This window comes from Trichechus manatus, unplaced genomic scaffold (genome assembly GCF_000243295.1).
Source record: "Trichechus manatus latirostris isolate Lorelei unplaced genomic scaffold, TriManLat1.0 scaffold00098, whole genome shotgun sequence".
Classification (NCBI taxonomy): Eukaryota; Metazoa; Chordata; class Mammalia; order Sirenia; family Trichechidae; genus Trichechus; species Trichechus manatus.
The window spans coordinates 6,333,972-6,361,131 of record NW_004444034.1 but is presented as its reverse complement, the minus strand read 5'-3'; the positions used below and the strand labels follow the sequence as shown (position 1 = coordinate 6,361,131).

The window sequence follows — 27,160 nt, the reverse complement described above, 5'->3', positions numbered from 1 at the left end:
TATCATCATATAGGAACTTGTTAGAAATGTTAATTCTCAGCAGGGGTTTGAACTGGAATGAACCAGTTTGAATCCCTGCTTTTTATCATATCTACTGCATCCACCCTGGCCCAAGCAACAATCATCTTTCATCTGGGTTGCTGTAATAGTTTTCTAATGAGTATCTTTGCTTTGATACTTTCCCTACAGTTCTCAGACTAGCAGCCAGACTAATGCTTTGGAAGTGCAAATCAAATCATTTGACTTCTCTACTCTAAATCTGCTAAAAGACAACGCCCTACCATAGCCATCCTCCAATGACCTTTACCATCTGCTGCACCTCTATTCTCCTCTTTACTTACTCCACTCCAGCCACACTGACCTCCATGGTCTTCCTCCAACCTGTCAGGCATGTCTCACCTGAGAGCATTTGCAAAGGCCATTCTCTTTGTCCAGTACAGTTCTTCTTCCTCAGGTCTTCTTCCAAAGGTCATATTCTCAATGGTACCTAACCTCACTACAAAGCTTTCATGATTCTCTTTAGTCCGCTGTACATTTTATTAGCATTTAACATCTTCTACTACGCTATATCGTGGAAACCCTGGTGGTGTAGTGGTTAAGAGCTACGGCTGCTAACCAAAAGTTCAGCAGTTTGAATCCACCAGGCACTCCTTGAAAACCCTATGAGGGCAGGTCTACTCTGTTCTATAGGGTCGCTATGAGTCAGAATCCACTCGACAGCAACAGGTTTGATTTTTTTTAATATTATACCACCACTCGTATGTCAGTTTGTCCTACTGTGGTGGCTTGCATGTTGCTGTGATGCTGGAAGCTATGCCACCAGTATTTCAAATACTAGCAGGGTCGCTCATGGTGGACAGGTTGCAGCAGAGCTTCCAGACTAAGATAGACTAGGAAGAAGGACCTGGTGATCTACTTTAAAAAAAAAAATGGCTAGTGAAAACCTTATGAATAGCAGTGGAACATTGTCTAATACAGTACTGAAAGATGAGCCCCTCAGGTTAGAGGGCACTCAAAATAGGACTGGGGAAGAGGTGCCTCCTCAAAGTAGAGTCGACCTTAAACATGTGGATGGAGTAAAGCTTTCAGGACCATCATCTGTTGATATGGCTTGACTCAAAATGAAAAGAAACAGCTGCAAACATCCATTAATAACTGGAACATGGAATATACGAAGTAAGAATCTCGTAAAATTGGAAGTTGTCAAAAAATGAAATGGAACACTTGAAGATAGATAACCTAGGCATGAGTAAGCCGAAATAGACAGGTATTGGCCATTTTGAATCAGAAAATCATATGGTCTACTATGCTGGAAATGACAAGTTGAAGGAATGGTGTCACTCATTATCAAAAACATTTCAAGACCTATCCTGAAGTACAACACTGACAGTGAAAGGATAATATCCATATGTCTACAAGGAAGACCAGTTAATATGACTATTATTCAAATTTACCCACCAACCACTTATGCCAAAGATGAAGAAATTGAAGATTTTTTCCATCTTCTACAGTCTGAAATTGATCAAACATGCAATCAAGATGCATGGATAATTACTGATGATTGGAATTTGAAAGTTGGAAACAAAGTAGAAGGATTGATAATAGGAATATATGGCCTTGGTGATAAAAGCGACACTGGAGATCTTGTGACAGAATTTTGCAAGACCAACAACTTCTTCATTGCAAATACTTTTTTTAAACAACATAAACAGAAACTATACACTTGGATATTGCTGGATGGAATACACAGGAATTGAATCAACTACATGTGTGGAAAAAGACGATGGAGAAGCTCAGTATCATCAGTCAGAACAAGGCTAGGGGCCGACTGCAGAACAGACCATCAGTTGCTCATATGCAAGTTCAGGTTGAAGCTGAAGAAAATTAAAACAAGTCCACAAGAGCCAAAATATGACCTTGAGTATATCTCACCTGAATTTAGAGGCCATCTCAAGAATAGATTTGATGCACTGAACACTAATGACTGAAGACCAGAAGAGTTGTGGGATGATATCAGGGACACCATACATGAAAAAAGCAAAAGGTCATTAAAAAGACAGGAAAGAAACAAAAGACGAAAATGGATGTCAGAAGAGGCTCAGAAACATGCTTTTGAATGTAGAGTAGCTAAAGCCAACAGAAGAAATGATGAAGTAGAAGAACTCAACAGAAGATTTCAAAGGGTGGCTCGAGAAGACAAAGTTAAGTATTATAATGAAATGTGCTAAGTTCTGGAGTTAGAAAACCGAAAGGGAAGAACACCCTCAGCATTTCTCAAGCTGAAAGAACTAAGAGAGAATTTAAGCCTCGAGTTGCAGTAGTGAAGGATTTTAGGGGGAAAATATTAAACGACACAGGAAGCATCAAAAGAAGATGGAAGGAATACATACAGTTACTGTACCAAAAAGAATTTGTCAACGTTCAAATATTTCAGGAGGTAGCATATGATCAAGAACCGACAGTACTGAAGAAAGAAGTCCAAGCTGCACTGAAGGCATTGGCGAATAACAGGGCTCTAGGAATGACAGAATGAATACCAATTGAGATGTTTCAACAAATGAATGCAACACTGGAAGCGCTCACTCATCTATGCCAAGAAATTTGGAAGAGCTACCTGACCAACCTACTAGAAGAGATCTATATTTGTGCCCATTCCAAAGAAAGGTGATCCAACAGAATGTGGAAATTATTGAACAGTGTCATTAATATCATACCCAAGTAAAGTTTTTGCTGAAGATAATTCAAAAGCTGTTGTAGCAGTACATTGACAGGGAAGTGCCAGAAATTCAAGCTGGATTCAGAAGAGGGTGTGGCATGAGGGATATCATCACTGATGTCAGATGGATCTTGGCTGAAAGCAGAGAATTCCAGAAAAGATGATTACCGTGTTTTACTGACTATGAAAGGCAGTTGACTCTTTGGGTCACAAGAAATTATGGATAACATTTCAAAGAATGGGAATTCCAGAACACTTAATTGTAATCATGCGGAACCTGTACATAAACCAAGAGGCAATCATTTGAACAGAACAAGGGGATACTGCGTGGTTTAAAATCAGGAAAAGTGTGCATCAGGGTTGTATCCTTTCACAACACTTACTCAATCTGTATGTTGAACAAATAATTCGAGAAGCTCAACTATATGCAGAAGAATGTGGCATCAGGATTGGAGGAAGACTCTTTAACAACCTGCAATATGCAGATGACATAACCTTGCTTGCTGAAAGCAAACAGGACTTGAAGCACTTACTAGTGAAGATCAAAGACCACAGCCTCCAGTAGGGATTATACCTTAACATAAAGAAACAAAAATTCTCATAACTGGAACAATAAGCAACGTCACAATAAATGGAGAAAATATTGAAGTTGTCAAGGATTTCATTTTACTTGGATGTACAATCAACACTCATGGAAACAGCAGTCAAGAAATCAAAAGATGCATGGGGTAAATCTGCTGCAAAAGACCACTATAAAGTGTTAAAAAGCAAAGATGTCATTTGGCGGACTAAGGTGTGCCTGACCCAAGCCATGGTATTTTCAATAGCCTCATATGCATGCGAAAGCTGGACAACGAATAAGGAAGATCAAAGAAGAATTAATGCTTTTATATTACGGTGTTAGAGAAGAATATTGAATATACCATGGTCCTCCAGAAGAACAAACAAATCTGTCTTGGAAGAAGTACAGCCAGATTGATCCTTAGAAGAGAGAATGGTGACACTTCCTCACACGTACTTTGGGCATGTTATCAGTCCTTGGAGAAGGCACCTAACAACAATAGATAATGTAGTGAAATCTCGTTGCAACTCTATGACATATGATGTTATTTTTTCATATGCTTATTTGCCATCTGAGTATCTTCTTTGGTGAGATTTCTGTTCAGATCTTTTGCCTATTTTGTAATTGAGATGTTTATTTTCTTACTGTTGACTTTTAAGGGTTCTTTGCATTGGATACAAGTTATCAGGAAAGTGTTTTTCAAGTATTTTCTCCAAGTCTGTTGTCTTTTCATTCTTTTTTCTTCTGTAAAAATATACAGAACACAACATTTGCCAATTTAACATTCTTCGGGTGTAAAATTTAGTGATATAAATTAATCATGTTGTGCAACCATCAGTCGTAACTGTTGCCAAATTTTCCATCACTATAAACAAAAACCTAATAAGGATTGTTTTTTGTCCTTTTTATTCACTTACAACCCAAGTGACTAAGACAGTACCTAGAACATAGTATAGACTCAATAAATATCTATAGAATGAATAAACATTTATTAAAGAGTTCTGTGCTTGAAGTCAGGATAATGGGGCACTGTTTTTGATTTTGGTTACTAGCTCTGTGATCTTCAATCTAGTGAATATTTTTGGAATACCTACTATGTGCCAGGCATTGTGTTAGGAACGTTGGATAATCGCATATAAATCTTGGAAGATTAGAAATTAACTAGGAAAGTGGGGGAGGGGAAGTAGGGGTAAAGGTAAAAAGAAGCTCATTAAGTCTCCATGTTAGAGTCTGGTGAGAGAAGGTGAGGAATTGTGATAATCAGAGAAAAGCTAGGGCCATATTATGATGGATATTTTCCAGGCTACATGGCTTGGGTTTTATACTGAAGGGAATGAGAATATATTGAAGGCCTTAAGTAGTGGCCATAGTGATTCCAAAATTCCTATTTGGAGGTGTATAGGTGTGATTGGAATAAAGGGTAGGAAAACGTGTCTTAAAACTGCATTTACATTACAAGTACATGTTATTTATTAGGTCGAAAGGATTTTTGGTATGGTTTGGTAGGGTTGATGAAGATTATGGAATTGTGGACCATCACTTGGAATGATGGTTAAGGTTGTGTGTGAACTTGGCTGGGCCATGATTCTCAGGGATTTGGCAGTTATGTAATAATGTAGTTTGGCAGTTATGTAATGATGTAATTTGGCAGTGACATAATGATGTAGACATCCTCCATGATGTGATCTGATGTGATCAGCCAATCATTGTAAGGGGAGTATCTTCAGGGGTGTGTCCTGTATCCAATATATATACATTCTGGCAAAGCTCACTTTCTTGCTCTGGATCCTGCATTCAGCTCATCATCATGTGACCTCCGGTTCTTGGTATTCGAGCCAGCTGCCTGCCATATTGGCTACCAATCTTGGGATTCCTCAGCCTATTCAGCCTGTGATCCAGCAACTTGCTGTCTTACCTGGCGATTTTGGGTTCATCAGCCTCTGCAGCTATGTGAGTCAGGAGAAGCCTCCAGCCTGACGCTTGTTTCACGGACTTGGGACTGGCTAGCCTCTGTAACCATGTGAGTCATTTACTTGAGATAAATCTTTCTCTCTCTGTATGTATATACATACATACACAAACACACACATATGTTTCACATGTTTTGCTTCTTTAGAGAACTCAGCCTAAGACATTTGGTACCAAGAGTGTTTCTAGAGAAAAAAAAAATATCAAGGGTGATTTTTCTAAATTGATTCTTAAATCAGACTAGTCTTAAAGGCACAGATGACTCTGCCTCCAGTAGTAAAGAAGGTGCTGTGAATCCATGGTGTGAGGTGGCAATATTAATATGCAAAGTATCACCACCAATAGATCAAGCATTGCTAAGAAGCAAGTCACTGGGTGATCGCATGTTTGATACTTTTCTACAATTTTGTCAGAATGAGAAGTTTAGAGAAGCTGGTTGGTTGGTCCCACTTTCACTAGACAAAGTGGTGAAAGAGAGGAGCTCAGGGCTTCAGAGTCACAGCTCAAGCGCTGCATAAAAGAACTCAAAGTTGTCACTTGTACCCTGAAAGACTTATTTCTTGTAATAACAGAGCTGATATTGCTGAAAACCAAAGCCAGAGTCTTATCGTAAGAGTGCCTGAATTACAACATTAATTGAATCAACTTCAAATGGTGTCCGACATTAACATGAAGGCATTGATTGGGAAGAAATGGGATCCTGAAACTTGGGATGGGGACATATGGCAAATAATCAGGAAGCTGGGTACACTGAGTCCCCAAATTCCATTGAATCGTTCCTGCCAACAACCAGCCCTCTTACTCCCTCATCTGAAGACATCACTCCGTCTTTGTCTGCTAAGCCATCCTCCCCCAGTAAAACCACTTAGAGTGACTACTCATTGGAGAAAAGGAAATAATCAGAATTTTAGGGGATTACTGGATACTGGTTCTGAACTGACACTAATTCCAGGAGAGCCAAAATGTCATCATGGCCCACCAGTCAGAGTAGGGGGTATTGAGTCTTAGCTCAGGTTCATTCCACAGTGGGTCCTCAAACCTATTCTGTAGTGATTTCCCCAGTTCCAGAATGCATAATTGGAATAATATACTCAGCAACTGTAAGAACTCCCACATTGGATCCCTGACAAGTGGAGTAAGGGCTATTATGGCAGGAAAAGCCAAGTGGAAGCCTTAGAACTGCCTCTACCTAGGAAAATAGTAAACCAAAAGCAATACTACATTCCTGGGTGGATTGTGCAGATTACTGCCACCATCAAGGTCTTGAAGGATGCAGGGGTGGTGTTTTTCACCACATCCCCATTCATCTCTCCCATTTGCCCTGTGCAAAAAACAGATGGATCTTAGAGAATGACAGTGGATTATCGTAAACTTAACCAGGTGATGATTCCAACTGCAGCTGCTGTTCTAGATATGGTTTCATTGCTTGAGCAAATTAACACATCTCCTAGTACCTTGTATACACCTACTGATATGGCCAATGCTATCATTCCGGTTTCAAAGGACCACCAGAAGTACTGTGCCTTAAGCTAGCAAAGCCAGCAATACACCCTCACTGTCCAACCTCAGAGGTATATCAACTCTCCAGCCCTAGGCCATAATTTAGTCTGCAAGGACCTTGATAACCTTTCCCTTCCATAAGACATCACACTGGTCCATTACTTTGATGACATTAGTTTATTGGACCTAGTAATGAGGAAGTGTCAATCACTCTGGACTTACTGGTAAAGAATCTGCATGCTAAAACAAACAAAAAAGAACCAAACCCATTGCCGTCGAGTCAATTCTGACTCATAGTAATCCCATAGGAAAGAGGAGAACTTCCCCAGAGGGCTTCCAAGGAGTAGCTGGTGTATTTGAACTGACGACCTTTTGGTTAGCAGCCAAATGCCTAACCACAACACCACCAGGGCTCCATACATATACACATACTCTTCACTGGTTTTGCTTCTCTAGAGAACCCAGCCTAACACACTTGGTAATGCTGGTAATAGGGGAGGGATGTTGCCAGATTTTTGCTTTAAAATCTTCTCTGCGACTGCATGGAAGAAAATAAAGCAGAGCAAGGGAATTACTGGCAGTAACCCAGGCAGGACACAACTGTAGCCTAAACTGCAGTAGTGGCAATGTAGAGACTGGATATAAAGGGTCAGATAGGAAAGATGTCAAAGTTAGAATCAACGAAATTTTCCCAATTGTTCGTAATGGCAGAATCATCCCGAGAATCATCCCCAGAAATGGCAGAATTTCTTGTCTCCCCATCCCTCGCCCCTTCCACACAGGATTTCTGCCTCAAATCTTTCCTACTGAACTATTTAGGGAAAGATGGAGGACAACGTGTGCCCACTTACTTTTTACTCCCTATTTTTCTAACTTCTCCCTTCTTTTTTTCCTTCTAGTCATGTTGTATTGGGTACTTTCAAGTCTATTCTCACTCATAGCTATCATATAGGACAGAGTAGAACTGCCCCATAGGTTTTCTGAGGCTGTTACCTTTAAGGAAGCAGATTGCCACATCTTTCTCGCATGCAGCAGCTGGTGGGTTTAAACTGCAGGGTTAGCATCCGAGTGCTTAACCACCGTGCCACCAGAGCTCCTTTCCTTCCTTCTAGTCATATGTATATCTTACCCTCTAGCAAGAAAACAAAGGAAGTTTTTTCTGCTTCACTCATTTTTTTGGAGAAATTAGCATAGGAATCTTAACTGAACCTTGGGAGTGAATGACCCAAGAAAAGAGACTGGAGAAATGAAAGTAGATGGCCTAGAATACAACTCCAGGGAAAACACCAACAAGTAAAGCATAGAAGCAAAAGAACACAGAAAGGAGAAGTTCTAGGAAAAAAAAAAAGGGAGTTTTATGTTATAGACATTTTGTGTATATATATATCCGAAAACCCCACTGCCGTTGAGTCGATTCTGACTCATAGCGACCCTACAGGACACAGTAGAACTGTCCCATAGGGTTTCCAAGGAGTACCTGGTGGATTCGAACTGCCGACCTTTTGGTTAGCAGCCATAGCTCTTAACCACTACATCACCAGAGTTTTCATATATATATGTATTTTTAGTGTAAATATACACAACCAAACAAACACCCGGTCCACAGTTTTTACAGGTGTAGTTCAATGACAAAGGTTATATACTTCACATTGTATCACCATTCTATCTCTACCCATATTGTTCACCACCATTAGCTTAGACTTTCTGCCCCTTAAAGTTCTCATCTGTGCTTTAGGGTTACTGTTGCCAATTCGATCTCATATAGATAATTCTTTAAAAGAGCAAAATGCTCAAACATTCTTTATTATTTGAGCTAAACTGCTGTTTAGTTTAAAAATGCTTTCATGGGACAGTTTCCGTTCAAGGTTTAAAAACTGATTCCAGGCAAAAAATATATTTGTTAAGTGAATGACCATAGAAATTTCTTTAACATCTGGGAATTGGAAAACCAAACTAGAGCAGATCATAATTTAATAATCATAAATTTAGGTAGAATCTTGTCAGGAAGTCTTAATAAATTTCTGAGACTTACTTTACCTTCACAGATACTTTAGATACCTTATATCATGAAGAAGCATACCTATAAAAATGAAATTTTGAAAGCAGATATTCAAAGTTTTACACAAGTACTTAAAATTTTCACAAATTTGGTTGCATTGTATCATAAAAAATTTGTTGTAATTCTGTAAAACATATGAGGTACCCCTTCACAAAGTATGTCATAAGGATTTATACTTTAAATAATTAAAAAACAAAAAACTAAGGGACAAGACAGGGTTGTATTTATCTCTGTTCTAAAGTGTATTTTTAAAATAAAAAGATGTACACAGACTACTATATTTTATATTTTCTTTTACCAAACAAATTGCTAAGTCATTGTTCATAAGACATCTCTTATCTCTGAAAGGAAAGAGAGCCTTCTGGCTCTGGCTGAAGTCACTTTTCCACAATATAGCTGTTATAACCTATTTCTTACCTCCGTTTCCCATCAAAATCAGCAATGACTATTCTAAAATTAATTTATAGTTCCTTCTTCTCCACTTTCTGTTTCCAATTTTGTGTAAGAACTTTTAAAAAGGAATAAAGTGCTGCAAGTTTCTTAGGACTATTCACAATACCTCAGGTATAGAATGGGAAGACATGGAGCCATAAATATATATTACAGGTTCTGTGGAACAGCTTTTCAAAATTAAGTTTGAGGGTAGACAAAACTAGGTGTTTTGGGTCGTCTAGGACTCTCTTAACTCACACCATCTGGAGCTAACATGTACAATATGTCAAATTAACTTGCTCAATTTTCTTTTCTCATCGTTTTCAATGCCCTTTTGGAACACCATTACTGAGAAGCTACAGTTGGCATTTACAGTATAAAATCTAATTTTGGAAGGTTGGTATTGCAATACCCTAAATATCACAAAATTCAAAACCATACAGTTGTCTCATCATGCTAAAAGGAAAATGAGTTTGTGGAATAGCCGTTTTTGGTTGCAAATGAAAAAAGTGGGGTTACCTTCAGAATGGTTTTAATGGTTGATTTATAGTTGAATATAAGCAATGAATACAAAACAACTTCTATCTATAATTAAAAAATTTGGTGAAATGAATTGCTGACTAAAAATTAACAATTTAATATATTTGTATATTGTCTTTCATATATTAAAGGTGACAGCTATAAGAAAAAAAACCCTTATCCAATGTAATAATCTTATTAGAGCAGAGACTTCTATTGAAATAAAATAAAACAATGTAAGTGATTTAAAGTAATTTAGAAATCTTCTGTCCTTAATATTTTCAAGTTCAGTACAAATCAAACCTATAACTAAGGAAAATGAGTAAGAAATGACAGTAGAATGCTTATTGGTATGGAATAACCAATCTATCTTTTAAATGAATCATTCAGAGACTACATTTCAAATGAAAAAATGTAAATTGATATAGGCATCACAAACAAACTCCTAGAAAACAATTAAGTCTGAGGACAACAGTATTTCCACCACTTGCTATGATAACTATCATTTGTTCCTCAACATGTAAAATAAGCAGTTGTGGTTTTGTCTATTTTCCTTTATATGCAGACATAAATAATGGAGAAAACAAGTATGTCTTTTCCTTGTCTCTATGGACTGTCCCTGGCTGACCAAAGAATCATTTAGAATACTGTTTCCAAACTCACTGAAAAATGTACTTTAATCATTTGGTGAAAAAGGAGACGTAGGTTGGGAATAACTTTTAACCATAAATAAGAACTATATGTAAGCAAGGTTGGATTCTAAAACCACCTTATGAAACAATACACTTAAAAAAATGAATTCACTTTATGTTAGAAATTGAGCTAATGCCTACTTGAAAATATTATATTAAAAACTCTCAGGATTGAGTTTATAATATGTGCATTCACAAAACATATTTTTTATGGACACAGAAAACAATCAAATTCCCTTGTTTTTTTTAAAAAAAAAATTAAACAAAATTAAACTGTGCCCCCATGATCTATGTGCTCTGCACTCTAATGTTCCGCATGTCTCTCAGCAGCACTGGTCTGTAGTTTTGCTCCAAAATTTCCATGTATTCCAAGTAATCACTCACTCGAAACCCATGCAGTGCTTCTTCCTGTCAAAAAACAGAAAGATCATTTGCTTTAATTCTAAATTAATGAATTTGAAATAGTTTATGTATTTTTTTTTCAGTTATAGATGAGGGTTTTATGTTGCTAATAAATGTGCTCATTATTATTTATTTAGTAGGCTTTGCATGTATATAGTGGGAAGAAACCATGTTCCATTAAACAAGGTTGTCTAATTATTCTCAAAACCAAAATACTGTACAGATACCAAAAAGCAAAATAAACCCTTACAAAATGAAATCTTTCTAATTTGTTAGATATAATAAAGTTTCAATTATAGAATGATTGTTCACGTTTGTAATTAGTACAGATCCTAAAGCTTATCCATCAAAAGATACTATAATATTGCAAGAAATATCTAGTCTTCAGCTATTGTTCATAAAACCTCTAACCATCTACAATTCATAATGTTGGTACTATGCATGTTTGTACTAATTTGGAATTTAATGGTAAGTGTCCCAAATGAGGCACTGGAGCATAAAAACAGTAGGAACATTTGTTAGAATTTTAGAGACTTATAGAGAATTTTATGACTATTCCTTTCACACCTTCAATACTATCTATGCAGTACCTAGATTCAAGGTTAAAAAAAAGAAAAAAAGTTCTGCAGAAAAAAAATTATCCTTGGTTCAATGTAATAAGTATTTATTATGTTAGGAGTTTTGGAGATTATAAATAAAAAAAAAAAAAAAGGACAATTCATGCCTTTCAGGATTTTATAGTTTAAAGGCAAGAATTACTAACATAAAAAACAAAAGCAACTCAAAAGAATAAAAAATAATACATATCATGTACCAGATAATTGTGTTAGAGACAATCCATTTATAGATAAAACAATGCAGGGAGCTAGGAAAACATCGCATAATTCTCAATAAGATAAGATATTTTTAAAACACCTCAGGTGTGACTGGTCACTTACGGGTTAGTAATAGTTCACAGATTCCAAATAACATGTGAGTTCTTTATACTTATTTTGCCATTCATTATCTACAATCTGGGTAATCTGGGAGCAACCTTAGTCGGTACATGTTTTGGTTTCTTCCCGTTGCCACTGAGTCAACTCCAACTCATGGCAACCCGATGTGGGTCAGAACAGAACTGTGCTATATAGGGTTTTCAATGGCTGATTTTCCAAAAGTGGATCAGGAGGACTTTCTTCCACGGTGCCTCTGGGTGGACTTGAGCCTCCAACCTTTTAGTTACAAGCTGAGTGCTTTAACCATTTGCACTACCCAGGGACTCCCTTGGTTTCCTAGTGCTGCTGTAACAAAAAATACTACAAGTGGGTGGCTTTAAAAAACAGATACTGTCTCACAGTTCTGGAGGCTAGAAGTCCAAATCAGGGTATCAGCTCTGTGAGAGGGTCCTTCTTTGTTAGTACTTATGGGCATTCCTTAGCTTGTATACAGATCCTTACATGGTCTCTTCCTCGTGTGTGTCTCTGTGTCTCTTTTGCTCTGTTCATAAGATACCACCCAGGAGGGATTGAGTTTAGGACTCATCATTCTCTAGGATGACCTCACTAACACAGCAAAAGAAAAACCTTATTTCCAAAAAGGTCAAATTCACAGGTACCATGAGTTAGGACTTCACCATATCTTTTAGGGGGACACAATTCAATCTATAACATCTAAAAAATTATTAATATTGATCTATAAGGCTGATATTATAGCTAAACAAAGAACCTTAAATTATATGCAAAACATTACACCATTAAGACTAGAGCTCATATCTTCCACATAAAATTTGAGTTCTACTCTTTCAAAATAACTGTGATGTTATTTCACGTATCCTTTCAATTGTTCATTCTCTTATTACATGTAAGTTTCTTGGTTATGCACTCATGATACACGGATGAATGAGACAAAGTTCTTACTCTAAAATGTTTACAGTTGTGGTTTATATCACATCCCCAGTTTTATGTATAACTGAATCAAATAAAAGATGTTCATCTTATGAATAGCAGAAATACTAGATCTTCATAAATTTCTGTCCTATCAAAAATACTTCATTTTTTCTTTGGGGAAAAAAGTAGAATTGAAGTAAGAGCAATCTTACTGTTCAAGAATTCACTTTCAACAGTTATTATTGGAATTACAGAACTACCATGAATTTATCCACTCCATTTAAATTAGGTGTGACTTGGCTTTGATCACCTCTTCACTAAAACTATAACTAAGTTGGAGAGGAATTATAGCAATGTATTATTCTAACCATGGAACAAAGACCCATGCTGGAAGAAGTGTTTTAGTACATATTCATGATTTTTAAAGGAATGCTTATTATTCATTAAATGTGAATTACAATAGATGACAGCATTTGAACAATAGTTTTAATAATTCTTTTCTGGGAAGAAACAAGCAAAATCTATTTTAACATCTTTTAATTGTTGTTCCACTTCAATTTAAAAATAAACACTACCTAGGGACAGCCATAGCTTTTACTTGGTTTAAATATATTTTTTCCTTAGAATATACTTTTTGAATTTATGGCTTCCATTTTGGACATTAATTTTTCAAAGAAAGGGAAAATAGCCTGATAAATATCTTGAAGAGGCACTATAAAGTGGTTATAAGGCTATTAAGGTCTTATTTCATGAGAGAAAAAAATTAAATATATACTTTTAAATGTATGTTTTTAAATGATGTACTTCATTATTTAAAATTCACAGGCAATTTTAGCTCTGAATAAAATTTCAAAATCTCTGAATTTCACTTTCTGGCTTCAAAGTGGAATATTTTTTTCATCTTATCCTAAATGTTCTCTAATGGCCTTTTTAGTGAATAACTTTTACTTGTTATTATGACCACTCAGACAGCCAGCTTATCATTCAAGTTATAACAGACCATTTCCTCAGAATACTGCTTTAGTATAATTTCATTTAAAGATCTAAGTATATTGCACTTTATAGAAAAACATATAATTATATAAAGTAACAACACTATTCCATTTTATAACAGTGTACTATTTGTTCAATAAAATATATTTTTTTAATAGGTTACTAATGGAGTGAGTGGTTTAAGCCTTGGTTAGGAAGTTCATTTTGAGCATAATACATTTTCTTTTTTGTAGCTAATGCCTTTCAACCAGTGTGTCTTCAATGATTTTCTCTCTTCATTAATTCTGGCTTTCAAATGTGAATAATAAAATAGCATTAAGTGTTACCATTGTAATTCATAGTGTTGTGCTTGTTCAAAACTCTATAATATGGTACTCAGCTTCCCTCTCTCTTTTATGTATAGAATTCCAGTTTCAAATACATATCCCTGGTTCTCTCTCTCTCTCTTTTTTCCTTCAACAAGCTTTACTGAACTTCTATTAATGTGTATCATATTATGATACAGAAGTCTGTGGGGATATATAGCTATAAAATCATAATCCTCGGCTTTCAAGATCTTACATTAGAGGACACAGGAATGGTGAAAAGGCAATCAGAAAAGCTACTGATAAAATATTTGTAGAAATACAGAGAGATTACTTGTGTCTGAGAAATCTATCTATCTTTCATCCATCCATCATCTACCAATATAGATATAGATAGATAAAAATATTAAATATACAATAAAATTGCCTCAATTTGTATGTTGGTATAGTATTTACTGCTTCTAAATGTTTTCGATATATTATCACATATAAGAAACATAATCTTGCTTGTGTAGAATCTCCAGTTTGCTTCTCTTTTATAGACAAACGAAATGAAGGTCATTTGATAAATTAAGGAAAAATATGTCTTCTCAGGCCACATCCCCTGTATCATAACTATTTTTAACTATAAATTATATATTTTGATAATCATTTATTATTACACGAGTAGTATTATTTGAGATTATTATTATGTATTATGGATAACATTGCAAAGAGTAAGAATTCCAGAACACTTAACTGTACTCATGTGGAACCTGTAAATAGACCAAGAGGTAGTGATTTGAACAGAACAAGGGGATGCTGTGTAGTTTAAAGTCAGGAAAGGTGTGCATCAAGACTGTATACTTTCACCATACTTATTCAATCTGTATGCTGAGCAACTAATCCGAGAAGCTGGACTGTATGAAGAAGAACGTGTCATCAGGATTGGAGGAAGACTCATTAACAACCTGTGATATGCAGATGACACAACCTTGCTTGCTGAAAGTGAAGAAGACTTGAAGCACTTACTGATAAAAATCAAAGACCACAGCCTTCAGGAAGAATTGCACCTCAATATAAAGAAAACAAAAATCCTCACGACTGGACCAATAAGCAACATCATGATAAACGAAGAAAAGAATGAAGTTGTCAAGGATTTCATTTTACTTAGATCTACAATCAATGCCCATGGAAGATGCAGTCAAGAAATCAAACGACTCATTGCATTGGGCAAATATACTGCAAAAGATCTCTTTAAAGTGTTAAAAAGCGAAGATGTCACTTTAAGGACTAAGGCGTGTCTGACCCCAGCCATGGTGTTTTCAATTGCCTCATATGCAAGTGAAAGCTGGACAATGAATAAGGAAGAGTGAAGAAGAATCTATGCTGTTGAATTATGGTGTTGGTGAAGAATACTGAATATACCACGGACTGTCAGAAGAACAAACAAATCTGTCTTGGAAGAAGTACAGACAGAATGCTCATTAGAGGCGAGGATGGCCAGACTTCATCTCACATACTTTGGACATGTTATCAGGAGGGACCAGCCCCTGGAGAAGGACATCATGCTTGGTAGAGTAGAGGGTCAGCGGAAAAGAGGAAGACCCTCATCAAGATGGACTGACACCAAGGCTGCAACAAATGGGCTCAAGCATTTAACAACAATTGTGAGGATGGCACAGGACTGGGCAGTGTTTCATTCTGTTGCACACAGGGTCGCTATGTGTTTGAACCAACCTGACAGCACCTAACAACAACAAGAAGAAGTGATGCCTTTGAATTATGGTGTTGGTGAAGAATACTGAATATTCCACAGACTGTCAAAAGAATGAACAAATCTGTCTTGGAAGAAGTACAGCCAGAATGTTCCTTAGAAGTGAGGATGGCGAGACTTTGTCTTATGTACTTCGGAAATGTTATTAAGAGGGACCAGTCTCTGGAGAAGGACGTCATATTTGGTAAAGTAGAGGGTGAGCAAAAGGGAAGAAGACCCTCAATGATGGACTGACACAGTGGCTCCAACGATGCGCTCAAGCATAACAACTATTGTGAGAATGAGACAGGACCAGGTGGTGCTTCATTTTGTTGTACAAAGGGTCACTATGAGTCAGAACAGACTCAATGGCACCAAATAACAAGTATTTGAGAGGTAATATCACACTGTAAAAAAGTTATTAAGAGCATGGCTGCTAACCAAAAGGTTGGCAGTTTGAATCCTTCAGCTGCTCCTTGGAAACCCTATAGGACAGTTCTACTCTGTCCTATAGGTCGCTATGAGTCAGAATTGACTGGACGGCAACGAGTATGGGTTTATCACATGGTAGTTATTGGCCTGGGTACTAGATTCAGATACAGCTCATAAATAGTTTGACTTTGATACTTATCAGCTATGTGACCATCATCAAACTGCCAATTCCCTTTATGATGAAATTTTCTAATCTGGATAATAGGAATAAACAACAGTAATTGCCTCACAAGGGCAGTGTATCAGTTAAGATACTTTCAACTACAAACACTGGAACAGTGGCTTAAATAATATAAACACTGATTATTTTTCACTCAGGCAGTCTGAAGGTAGGTGGTTCCAAGTTTGGTTCTGCAGCTCAGCATTGTCATCAAGGTCCTGGAATTCTTCTATCTGTTCACTGTGCCATTATCAGGATGTTTGTGAAACCCTTCCTTCCCATCTGGCACAGCGGCAAAGCATTGTGCTCATGTGCAGTCATGTAGAAAGGGGCTGTCCTGCATATCTTCCACTTGCTCTTCTAGATCCCCCTCCCTTTTTTTAAAATTTTATTGAGAGCATTTCATTAGACGATCCACTGAATTTAGGGTCATATAAAAAAAAGGGCAACCAGACTAGTCAATGAAAGACAATTTGATACAATAAAAGGAGAATATAGTCCCACAAAACAAACAAACAAACAAAATTAACCGTGGAGTCAATTCCAACTCATAGCGTCCCAAAAGGACACAGCAGAACTGCCTCATACGGTTTCCAAGGAACGGCTGGTGGATTCAAACTACTGACCTTTTGGTTAGCAGCCAAGCTCTTAACCACTGCACCACCAGGGCTCCAACAGCCCCACAGAGTTGCTGAATATATTAAATATTCTAAAATCTGAACTCCTTATCATGGACTACAAAGTCCTCATATTATCTACTTCCTACCTCATCTCTTATCACTGTTACTCCCTTATCTTGTTCTGGTCACACTGGTCTTCTTGATGCTCTCTAAGCAGGCCAAATTCCTTCTTATCTCTGAGCTTTTGCACTTGTTTTTCTTCTAATTTAGAAGGCTTTTGCCCAGAATTCTTAGCATGGCTTTTCCTTTGCTTCATTCAGGTCTCTGCTTACCCTCTTAGAGTGGACTCCTCTAACCTCTTTATCTAAAAAGCAACTGTGATTAACTCTCTATCCCCTTATCATGCTTGATTCCCCTATAATAAGAGCTATGAATATCTGAAATATTATATACTTAATCACTTATTATCTATATCAGTGTGGACAGGGACATGGCCTGTCGTGTGTCTACAACAGTGCCTGGGACCCAGCTGTTTTGTAAATAGTTGCATAACTCAGTGAGTGAGTGGGAAATAGCTGCAAAGCTCTTTGCTCATGCCTAGCATACAATAAGAAGTTAAGGTATTAATGGCGATCACAATAATAATGAGAAGAACATACAATTTATTAACTGACGGTTTCTGAAATGGTTAGGCTGAATTTTCTTGGCTGCACTGCAAACATGTAATGTTAAAGCCTGGAAGGGTCCATCAGGGATTACTGACTCCAGTCTGCTCTTCCACCCTTTAGCAAGAATGTAAGGGAATCACTCATGTAAAATTGTAAGATATTATTGTCTTCTCTTGCAACTTCTCAGGAATGTGCTTATTATGGAAAGCAAGCTATACCTATAGGTTCAAAAGTTCTTTGTATCAGTTGAAATTTCCAAAAATATACAGACATTAATTTCTAGCATACGCTTTTAGAGCTGCGGCTGCAAACCCTGTAGGCTTGGAATCTGAATTCAAGATAAGGTCATTCAGGGGGGTAAATACATACAAGGCAAAACACACACACACAGAGTGTGCTAACATGTCGTGCCTAACCACTAGCATCAGATTTAAGTATATCTGATGCACTCTGTCTCAAACAATTGATTATTAATGAATCTTCAAGGTGATGATTTTTTTAAATGTACCATGTCTTTAAAAAATAAATTATGGAGGAAAAAAGTAAGCTATGTCACTTTGAGTGGGTTAAACTGGAACAAAGAGTTGATTTTTATTAATGACCACAAAAACAAAAACAAAAAACCCATTGCCATCGAGTTGATTCCAACTCATAGCAACCATATAGGACAGAATAGAACAGCCCCAAAGGGTTTCCAAAGAATGGCTGGTGGATTCAAATTGCATACCTTTTGGTTAGCATCCTGAGCTCTTAACCACTGCGCCACAGGGCTTCAACCACCAGGAGGCATAAAATTTTAAAAAATATCACAAGATGCAGAACTTGCCATACACTGAGGTCTATTAACAAAGGATTTTCATTTATGTCAAATCTCACCAGAGTCATAAAATATGTAAAATTCACTTGCGAGAAGGGGGTTTTATGAATATCACTCTGTCCTTTAGTCATGTTATAGATGATTTTTTTGTGTGTTGTGCCTGACCTATCACATAAAAAAGGACCTTCTTCCTGGCCAAAGAGGTGGAAACACAAACAAACTGAAAGCAAGCTTTCTTCCAGTATTTCCTCCTGTGGTGCTTGGTAAAATTACAAATTCCTGGACCCAATATCCCTCAAACTTTTGAGTACCTGGTATTGGCATCCTGGATTCTGCTTTATTAAAAAAGATTCAAAGGTAATATTTGTGTGTATTTTAATGATTTCAAACTACTCTGTACACATTTTACACTATATGTTACACTAACCTTTGACAACTCAGATCCCTGCCACGGAAATTCTGATTTAGTAGGCCTGGGAAGGAGCCTAAATATATCAGTTTTAGTAAGGACCATAGTGATCTTTAGGATCAGGGAAGTTTAGATAGAGTATGTGGTTTTGGAAAGAATATGAGGTTCTTAAAGATTCTCAATAGAATATATGGTTCTTAAAGATTTTAATTCAGCAACAAGGGTACCTAGGATGTGTGATGACTAGACAGACGAATGAGTCTTGGCTGGGTTAACAAGTGAATTAGCCTTGATCAGATACAGTACAAGAGAATGTTTCTGGCCAAAGTCTGAAGGTTATGTCAATATCAGCTATTACTATGATATGAGAGGCTAAAATATCTCAAACGTGAAGAAAATGTGAGCAAAAGTATGTAGTCTAGCTATGGACTCAGGAGAAAACCCTATTTCCTTTGCTGTATTTTCTATACATTTTTTCTTAACAAAGAAACAAGAACAAGAGAGGGATTGGACAGGGATACAGAAACTCAAATAACTTTTAAATGTTTTTGAAGTATTTGGTATGTGCCAAATAATGTTCTAGAAGTATTTTGTAGAGAACATCATCTCATTTAATTCTTCAACAACCCTATGTGATAAGTATTATTTCACTCTCAATTGTACAGATGAGGAAACTGAGGCATAGAGAGGTTAAGCAACATGCCCAATCTTACACATTGAGTGCAGAGACATAACTTGAATCCAGGTAGACTCAAGTGCTATACGAACAACACAAAAAACATGTCTGCACACCATAGTTTACACTGCACTGAAAATGTCCTCATATGAAGAATTATTTTTAATATTATGTATACTTCTGTGTTTTAAAAGCTTAGTATCCAATTGTTTTTTCCCAGTCTGATCTCCACTTCTTTCCCCTGTCAACATCTTCTGGTAACAACAGCTGCAACAGCAACAACAACAAAAATCTCTCTTGACAATTTACTGATTGGGTTGAAATTAATCTTTTTTTTCATAATTATAAATTGATTTTGTCATAATATACAGGATTTAGTTGAAGCATTTTCATTAAGTATTTTGAGCCTTCACAGCCTGATTTTCACTGAAAGGCAATCTTTTCCTTGCCTGGCATTTCAGTGAAGTTTCTTCCCAGGTTGAATTTATAAGCTAAAATCAAGACCACTGCCAGATCATTAGCCTGGTAGAGAGAGATGTAACACAGACTTTTTCACATGAACTACTATTAAACTAGCTCTCACTAAACTTACTGATGTGTGTGTTTGAGTGTCATACGCTAGTCAATTAAAAAAAGAAGAAGAAAAGAAACTTTAGACTTTCTAGCTTACTGACATCTTTGAGAATTTTCATTTTGTTGGATGATGTTTTCCCCCTGGAACTGTGATGTCTAGAGATTTTCTAAACCATCATCTGTCAAAGATAAAAATGTTCAAGACCCCAGGTCCAAGGACTGAAATCTTCAGCATGCCTTCAGAAGTTGCCTTCTAGCTCAGTACTAATCTATTAATCACCACAGTGTAGAAATAATGCACATAATTGCTCTTTTATCTAGCCCATACTTTTGTTGTGTCTACAAGGATATTGAAAAACTCAAGACAACACCTTGCTAATATCGACTTATACCCATGGCATTTATCTAACCTAATATTTTAGTGTTTACTAGAAAGAGGAAAAATAAACACTTTTTTTTTTTTCAGTAAACCTGGGCTGCTTGTTAGTGTTCATCACCTTCTGATCTGAGATTCCAAGTCATCTGTTTAGCATATTGATTTAGAGTCATGAAGAACTCTTTAATGGACTATTAGAAATAGAGGCAATAAGTCTAGACTCTCAATTACTTGATTTAAAATCTTGAGCCCAAACCAATATGAATACAAATGGTTTGATATTTTCTCTACACCACATGCTTCAGATAGACTTTTATTCCTAAAGCAATGCGTTTATCATGTCACTTTCTATCAATCATAAAATTTAAATCAGAAAAAAGAATAGCCTATTTCTTGTCTTCTAGAGCCTATCTCATTCTCTAAAGACTCTCAAGGACAACTGATAATAGCTGTAAACATAATACAGCTGTTTTTTAAAAGATTTTGGAAACTAATTTTAACTCGTTTACAACAGGTAGATGCTTATTCTATCTATTTTCATATGATTCACTATCCTCTTTTTAAAAAGTAGCTTTGTTATGAAAGAAGTATAGTCTTGTTACTCCAAAATCTACCTCCCCCCACAAAAAACAAACAACAAAGAAACCAAACTCATAAAAGTATACAATAAAAAGTCTCCTGTTCTACTTCATCTTCCTCCCAAGAAGCAATCATTAAGTACACACACACACACACACACACACACACACACACACACGGTATACTATATACACACACATTATGTAAAAATACAAATTCTATACATACACATATTCACACGTACACATATATGCATTGTAACATGCATATACACATAATGTAAAAACAACAAGTTCTTCAACTTGCTTGTTCACATATTCTAACAATGAGTATTCATCCCACATATCTACATATTTATTTATCTTGTTCTTTATAGTAGCTACATGGTATTCTAATGTATGGCTCTATCATGAGTTACTTAACCAGTTAATTATTAATGGACATTTAGACTTTTTTTCTTTTACAAACATGCTACAATGCAAATTTTTATACATAAGTCTTTCTATACATCATTTATGTAGCCTAGAAGAGAAACTGCTTGATAAAAGTTATGTATAATGATGAATATTTTCAATTTACTTCCAAAAGACTAGACCAATTTACGTTCTCACCAATATTTTTGAGTTCTGATAATCTACACCCTTGTAATGTTGAGTATTAACATCTGTGCCAAACTGATGGGAGAGACAGCACTTCATTGTAGTTTTAATTTTCGTTTTATTCATTAAGTGTTTGAGAATTTTTTCATATTCATTGGTCACTCATGTTTTGTTATTTGTGAACCAGTTCATGTATTTTCTGCATTATTCTGTTGGGTAGTTCATGTGCTCTTCTTACTGATTTAAAATAACTCTTAACATATTAAGGAACTTAGCCCTTTATGTATTATAAAACCCATTGCCATGAAGTTGACTCTGACTCATACTGACCCTATACAAAGTAGAACTGCCCCATAGGGTTTCCATGGAGTGGCTGGTAGATTTGAACTGCCGACCTTTTTGTTAGCAACCATAGCCCTTAACCACTGTGCAACCAGGGCTCTGGGAAAATCATTTTCTCTCCACATATGTCAGGGTCTCTTCCCCTCAGAAAGGTGCCTTTTCAAGAACACTAGACACAAAACATTTGCTCTCTCTCAATCTTTCAGTAACTCCCCTCCATATTAGGATTAGTTTCTAATCTTTTTGTAAGATTAGGTAAAGGATAAGGGTATATGTCAAGCCTACCCTCATTAGTTTTCTCTTTCTGGGGAGTTGTCTGTCTACAAGTTTACAGGTGTCCTTTGCTTTCTGCAGCTATGTGGTAAGCTCTCTATAGCAAGGCTTTCCTGTCTTAGCTACTCTGCCACGCTTCAGTTGGAGAATCAATCTAATTCAAAAGGAAATCTGTAGGTGTCAGGCCCAAGCCAGGTTCTCTCATTCAGCTTTACCAGTATTCAGCTATACATTAATTCCTAAGTGACCCAAGTACCTATTTTAAAATGGGAGTGGTGAGCTTAGGTTCAACCCAAACCCCAATGGTATGGTACAAAAGTCCTCTCTCACCCTAGGGGGCTGTATTTTTTACTTACTTTTGTGGTAATTTTTAAGCTCTTACATTGATCATCTCCTTTATAGTATTGTGAATTAATGTCAGACTAGAAAGGCTTTCCATATTCCAAGACTATAAAATATTCCTCCAGTTTTGTTCTTTTATTACTATTTTTTTTTTGACCAGACATTTTGTTTCTTGCTGTAGTTTAAGTGAAAGTTTACATTTCAAGTTAGTCTCTCAGACAAAAATTATACATACATTGTTATGTGACCCTAATTGCTCTCCCTATACTGTGACAGCACTCTCCTCCTTTCCACCCCTCACTTTCCACGTCCATTTAACCAGCTCCTAACCCTCTCTGCATTCTCATCTCACCTCCAGACAGCAGCTGCCATGTACTCTCACGTTATCTACTTGAGCTAAGAAGCACACTCTTCACGAGTATCATTTTATGTCCTACAGTCCAGTACAACCTTTGTCTGAAGAGTTAACTTCGGGAATTGTTTTAGTTCTGGGTTGAAAAACAGTCCAGGGGCCACGCTTTCTGGGGTTCCGCCAGTATCAGACAGACCATTAAGTCTGGTCTTTTTCCTAGAATTTGAGTTCTGCACCCCACCTTTCTCCTGCTCCATCCGGGACTCTCTGTTGTATTCCCTCTCAGGGTGGTCATTAGTGGTAGCCGAGCCCCATCTAGTTCTTCTGGTTTCAGGCTGATGAAATCTCTGGTTTATGTGGCCCTTTCTGTTTCTTGGGCTAATACTTTCCTTGTGTCGTCGGTGTTCTTCATTCTCTGTTACTCCAGGTGGCTGGGACCAACTGATGCATCTTAGATGGCCGCTTGCAAGCTTCCAAGACCCCAGATGCCATTCACCAAAGCAGGATGCAGAACATTTTCTTAAGCTTATGCCAATTGGCCTAGATGTCCCCTGAAAGCATGGTCTGCAGACCCCTACCCCTGCTACTCTGTCCCTCAAAGTGTTTGATTGTATTCAGGAAACTTCTTAGGTTTGGTTTAGTCCAGATGTGCTGACTTCCCCTGAAGTGTGTGCCATCCTTCCCTTCACCTAAGATAATTCTTTTCTACTACCTAGTTAGTGAATAACCTTCACCATCTCTCCCCAATCTCGTAACCATCAAAGAATGTTTTCTTCTGTGTTTAAACCTTTTATCGAGTTCTTTTAATAGTGGTCTTATACAATATTTGCCCTTCTGTGACTGGCTAAATTCACTCAGCATAAAGACCTCCAGATTCCTCCATGTTCGAGGTTTCAAGGCTTCATCGTTGTTCTTTATCATTGCGTAGTATTCTCTTGTGTGAATATACCATACTTTGTTTATCCATTCATCTGCTGATGGGCACCTAGGTTATTTCCATCTTTTTGTTATTGTGCACAGTGCTGCAATGAACATGGGTGTGCATATATCTATTCGTGTGATGGCTCTTATTTCTCTAGGATACATTCCAAGGAGCGGGATTGCTAGATCATATGGTACTTCTATTTCTAGCTTTTTAAAGAAGTGCCAAATTGATTTCCAAAGTGGCTGTACTATTTTACATTCCCACCAACAGTGTATAAGTGTTCCAGTCTCTCCACAACCTCTCCAGCATTTATTATTTTGTGTTTTTTGGATTAATGCAAGCCTTGTTGGGATGAGATGGTATCTCATTTTAGTTTTGATTTGCATTTCTCTAATGGCTAATGATCGTGAGCATTTCTTCATGTGTCTGTTAGCCGCCTGAATGTCTTCCTTGGCAAAGTGCCTGTTCATATCCTTTGCCCATTTTTAAATTGAGTTATTTGTTTTTGTTGTTGAGGTTTTGCAGCATCTTGTAGATTTTAGAGATTAGACGCTGATCGGATTTGCTGTAGCCAGAATTTTTTTCCCAGTCTGTCTGTAGGTTGCCTTTTGACTCTACATGAAGTCTTTTGATGAGCATAAGTGTTTGATTTTTAGGAGCTCTCAGTTATCTAGTTTCTTTTCTGGTGCTTGTGCATTGCTACTTATGGTTCATATTCTGTTTATGCCATGTATTAGGGCTCCTAGCATTGTCCCTATTTTTTCTTCCATGATCTTCATTGTTTTTTATTTGATATTTAGGTCTTTGGTCCATTTTGAGTTAGTTTTTGTGCATGGTGTGAGGTATGAGTCCTGTTTCAGTTTTTGGCAGATGGATATCCAGTTAATCCAGCACCATTTGTTAAAGAGACTGTCTTTTCCCCAATTAACGGACTTAGGGCCTTTGTCAAATATCAGCTGTGCATAGGTGGATAAATTTATGTCTGGATTCTCAGTTCTGTTCCATTGGTCTATGTATCTGTTGTTGTACCAGTACCAGGCTGTTTTGACTACCATGGAGGTATAATAGGTTCTAAAATCAGGTAGCGTGAGGCCTCCCACCTTGTTCTTCTTCTTGAGTAATGCTTTACTTATCCAGGGCCTTTTCCCTTTCCATATGAAGTTGGTGATTTGTTTCTCCATCTCATTAAGAAATGCCGTTGGACTTTAGATCGGGATTGCATTGTATCTATAGATCGCTTTGGGTAAAATTGACATTTTCACAATGTTGAGTCTTCCTATCCATGAGCCAGGTATGTTTTTCCACTTAAGCAGGTCTCTTTTGGCATCTTGTAGTTTTCACTGTATAGGTGTTTTATGTCTCTGGTTAGATTTATTCCTAGGTATTTTATCTTCTTGGGGGCTGTTGTAACTGTTATTGATTTGGTGATTTCCTCTTCGAAGTTCTCTTTGCTGTGTAAAGGAATCCAACTGATTTTTGTATGTTTATCTTGTATCCTGAAACTTTGCTGAAATCTTCTATTAGTCCAGTAGTTTTCTTGTGGATTCTTTGGGGTTTTCTGTGTATAAAGTCATATCATCTGCAACTAGAGATACTTTGACTTCTTCCCTACCAATTCGGATGCCTTTTCTTTCTTTTTCTAGCCTAACTGCTAGAAACCTAGCTGGAGGCTAGGACCTCCAGCACAAAGTTGAATAAGAGTGGTGATAAAGGGCGTCCTTGTCTAGTTCCCATTCTCAAGGGGAATGCTTTCAAAGTCTCTCCATTTAGGATAATGCTGGCTGTTGGCTTTGTATAAATGTCCTTTAATTATATTGGGGAATTTCGATTCTATTCCTATTTTGTTGAGAGTTTTTATCCTTAATGGGTGTTGGACTTTGCCAGATGCCTTTTCTGCATCGATTGATAAGATCATGTGGTTCTTGTCTTTTGTTTTATTTATGTGATGGATTACTTTGATTGTTTGTCTAACGTTGAACCATCCCTGCATACCTGGTATAAATCCCACTTGATCATGGTGAATTATTTTTTTGATCTATTGCTGAATTCTGTTGGCTGGAATTTTGTTGAGGATTTTTGCGTCAGTGTTCATGAGGGATATTGGGCTATAGTTTTCTTCTTTTGTGGTGTCTTTACCTGGTTTTGGTATCAGGGTTATGCTGGCTTCATAGAATGAGTTTGGGAGTCTCCCATCCTTTTTTATGCTCTGAAATACCTTTAGTAGTAGTGGTGTTAACTCTTCTCTTAAAGTTTGGTAGAATTCTCCAATAAAGCCGTCCATGCCAGGGCTTTTTTTGTTGGGAGTTTTTTACTTCCCTTTTCAGTCTCTTCTTTTGTTATGGGTTTATTTAGTTGTTCTACCTCTGTTTGTGTTAGTTTGGGTAGGTAGTGAGTTTCTAGAAATTGGTCCATTTCCTCTAGGCTTTCAAATTTTTTAGAGGACAGCTTTTCATAGTATTCTGTTATGATTCTTTAAATTTCAGTTGGGTCTGCTGTGGTATCACCCATCTCATTTCTTTTAAGGGTTATTTGTTTCCTCTCCTGTTTTTCTTTGGTCAGTTTGGCCAATGGTATATCAATTTTGTCGATCTTTTCAAAGAACCAGATTTTGGCCTTGTTAACTCTTTCCATTGTTTTTCTATTCTCTATTTCATTTAATTCTGCTCTAATTCTTCTAGTTTCATTTCTTCTGGCACCCGAGGGCTTCTTTTGCTGCTCTCTTTCTACTTGTTCAAGTTGTAGGGTTAATTTTTTGATTATGGCCATTTCTTCTTTTTGGATTTGTGCATTTGTTGCTATAAACTGACCTCTGAGCACTGCTTTTGCTGTGTCCCAAAGGTTCTGGTAGGATGTGTTTTCATTCTCATTTGATTCTATGAATTTCTTTATTCCATCCTTAATTTCTTTTATAACCCAGTAGTTCTGAGCAAGGTGTTGTTCAGTTTCCAGGTGGTTGATTTTTTTTTCCCTTGCTTTTTCTGTTATTGATTTCTACTTTTATGGCTGCATGGTCGGAAAAGATGCTTTGTAATATTTCGATGCTTTGGATTTTGTGAAGACTTGCTTTATGGCCTAATACGTGGTCTATTTTGGACAGTGTTCCATGTGCATTGGAAAAGAAAGTATCTTTAGCTGCTGTTGGGTGGAATGTTCGATATACGTCTATGAGATCAAGTTGGTTGATGGTAGCATTTAGATCTTCCATGTCT

The 27,160-nt window shown here is 36.9% G+C and overlaps 1 protein-coding gene across 7 annotated transcripts in view; it reads right to left on the bottom strand.

Annotated features, from left to right (window-relative positions):
* Window positions 1-10,444: 10,444 nt before the first annotated feature.
* TBC1D32 (TBC1 domain family member 32) overlaps window positions 10,445-27,160 on the bottom strand; it is a 286,304-nt gene continuing 269,588 nt past the window's right edge. For all 7 annotated transcript variants that reach the window (XM_023737184.1, XM_023737181.1, XM_023737180.1 and 4 more), the window contains one exon: window positions 10,445-10,856. In XM_023737184.1, the coding sequence (XP_023592952.1) occupies window positions 10,737-10,856 (120 nt within the window). In that variant the 3' untranslated portion in view covers window positions 10,445-10,736. The remainder of the gene's footprint in view (window positions 10,857-27,160) is intronic.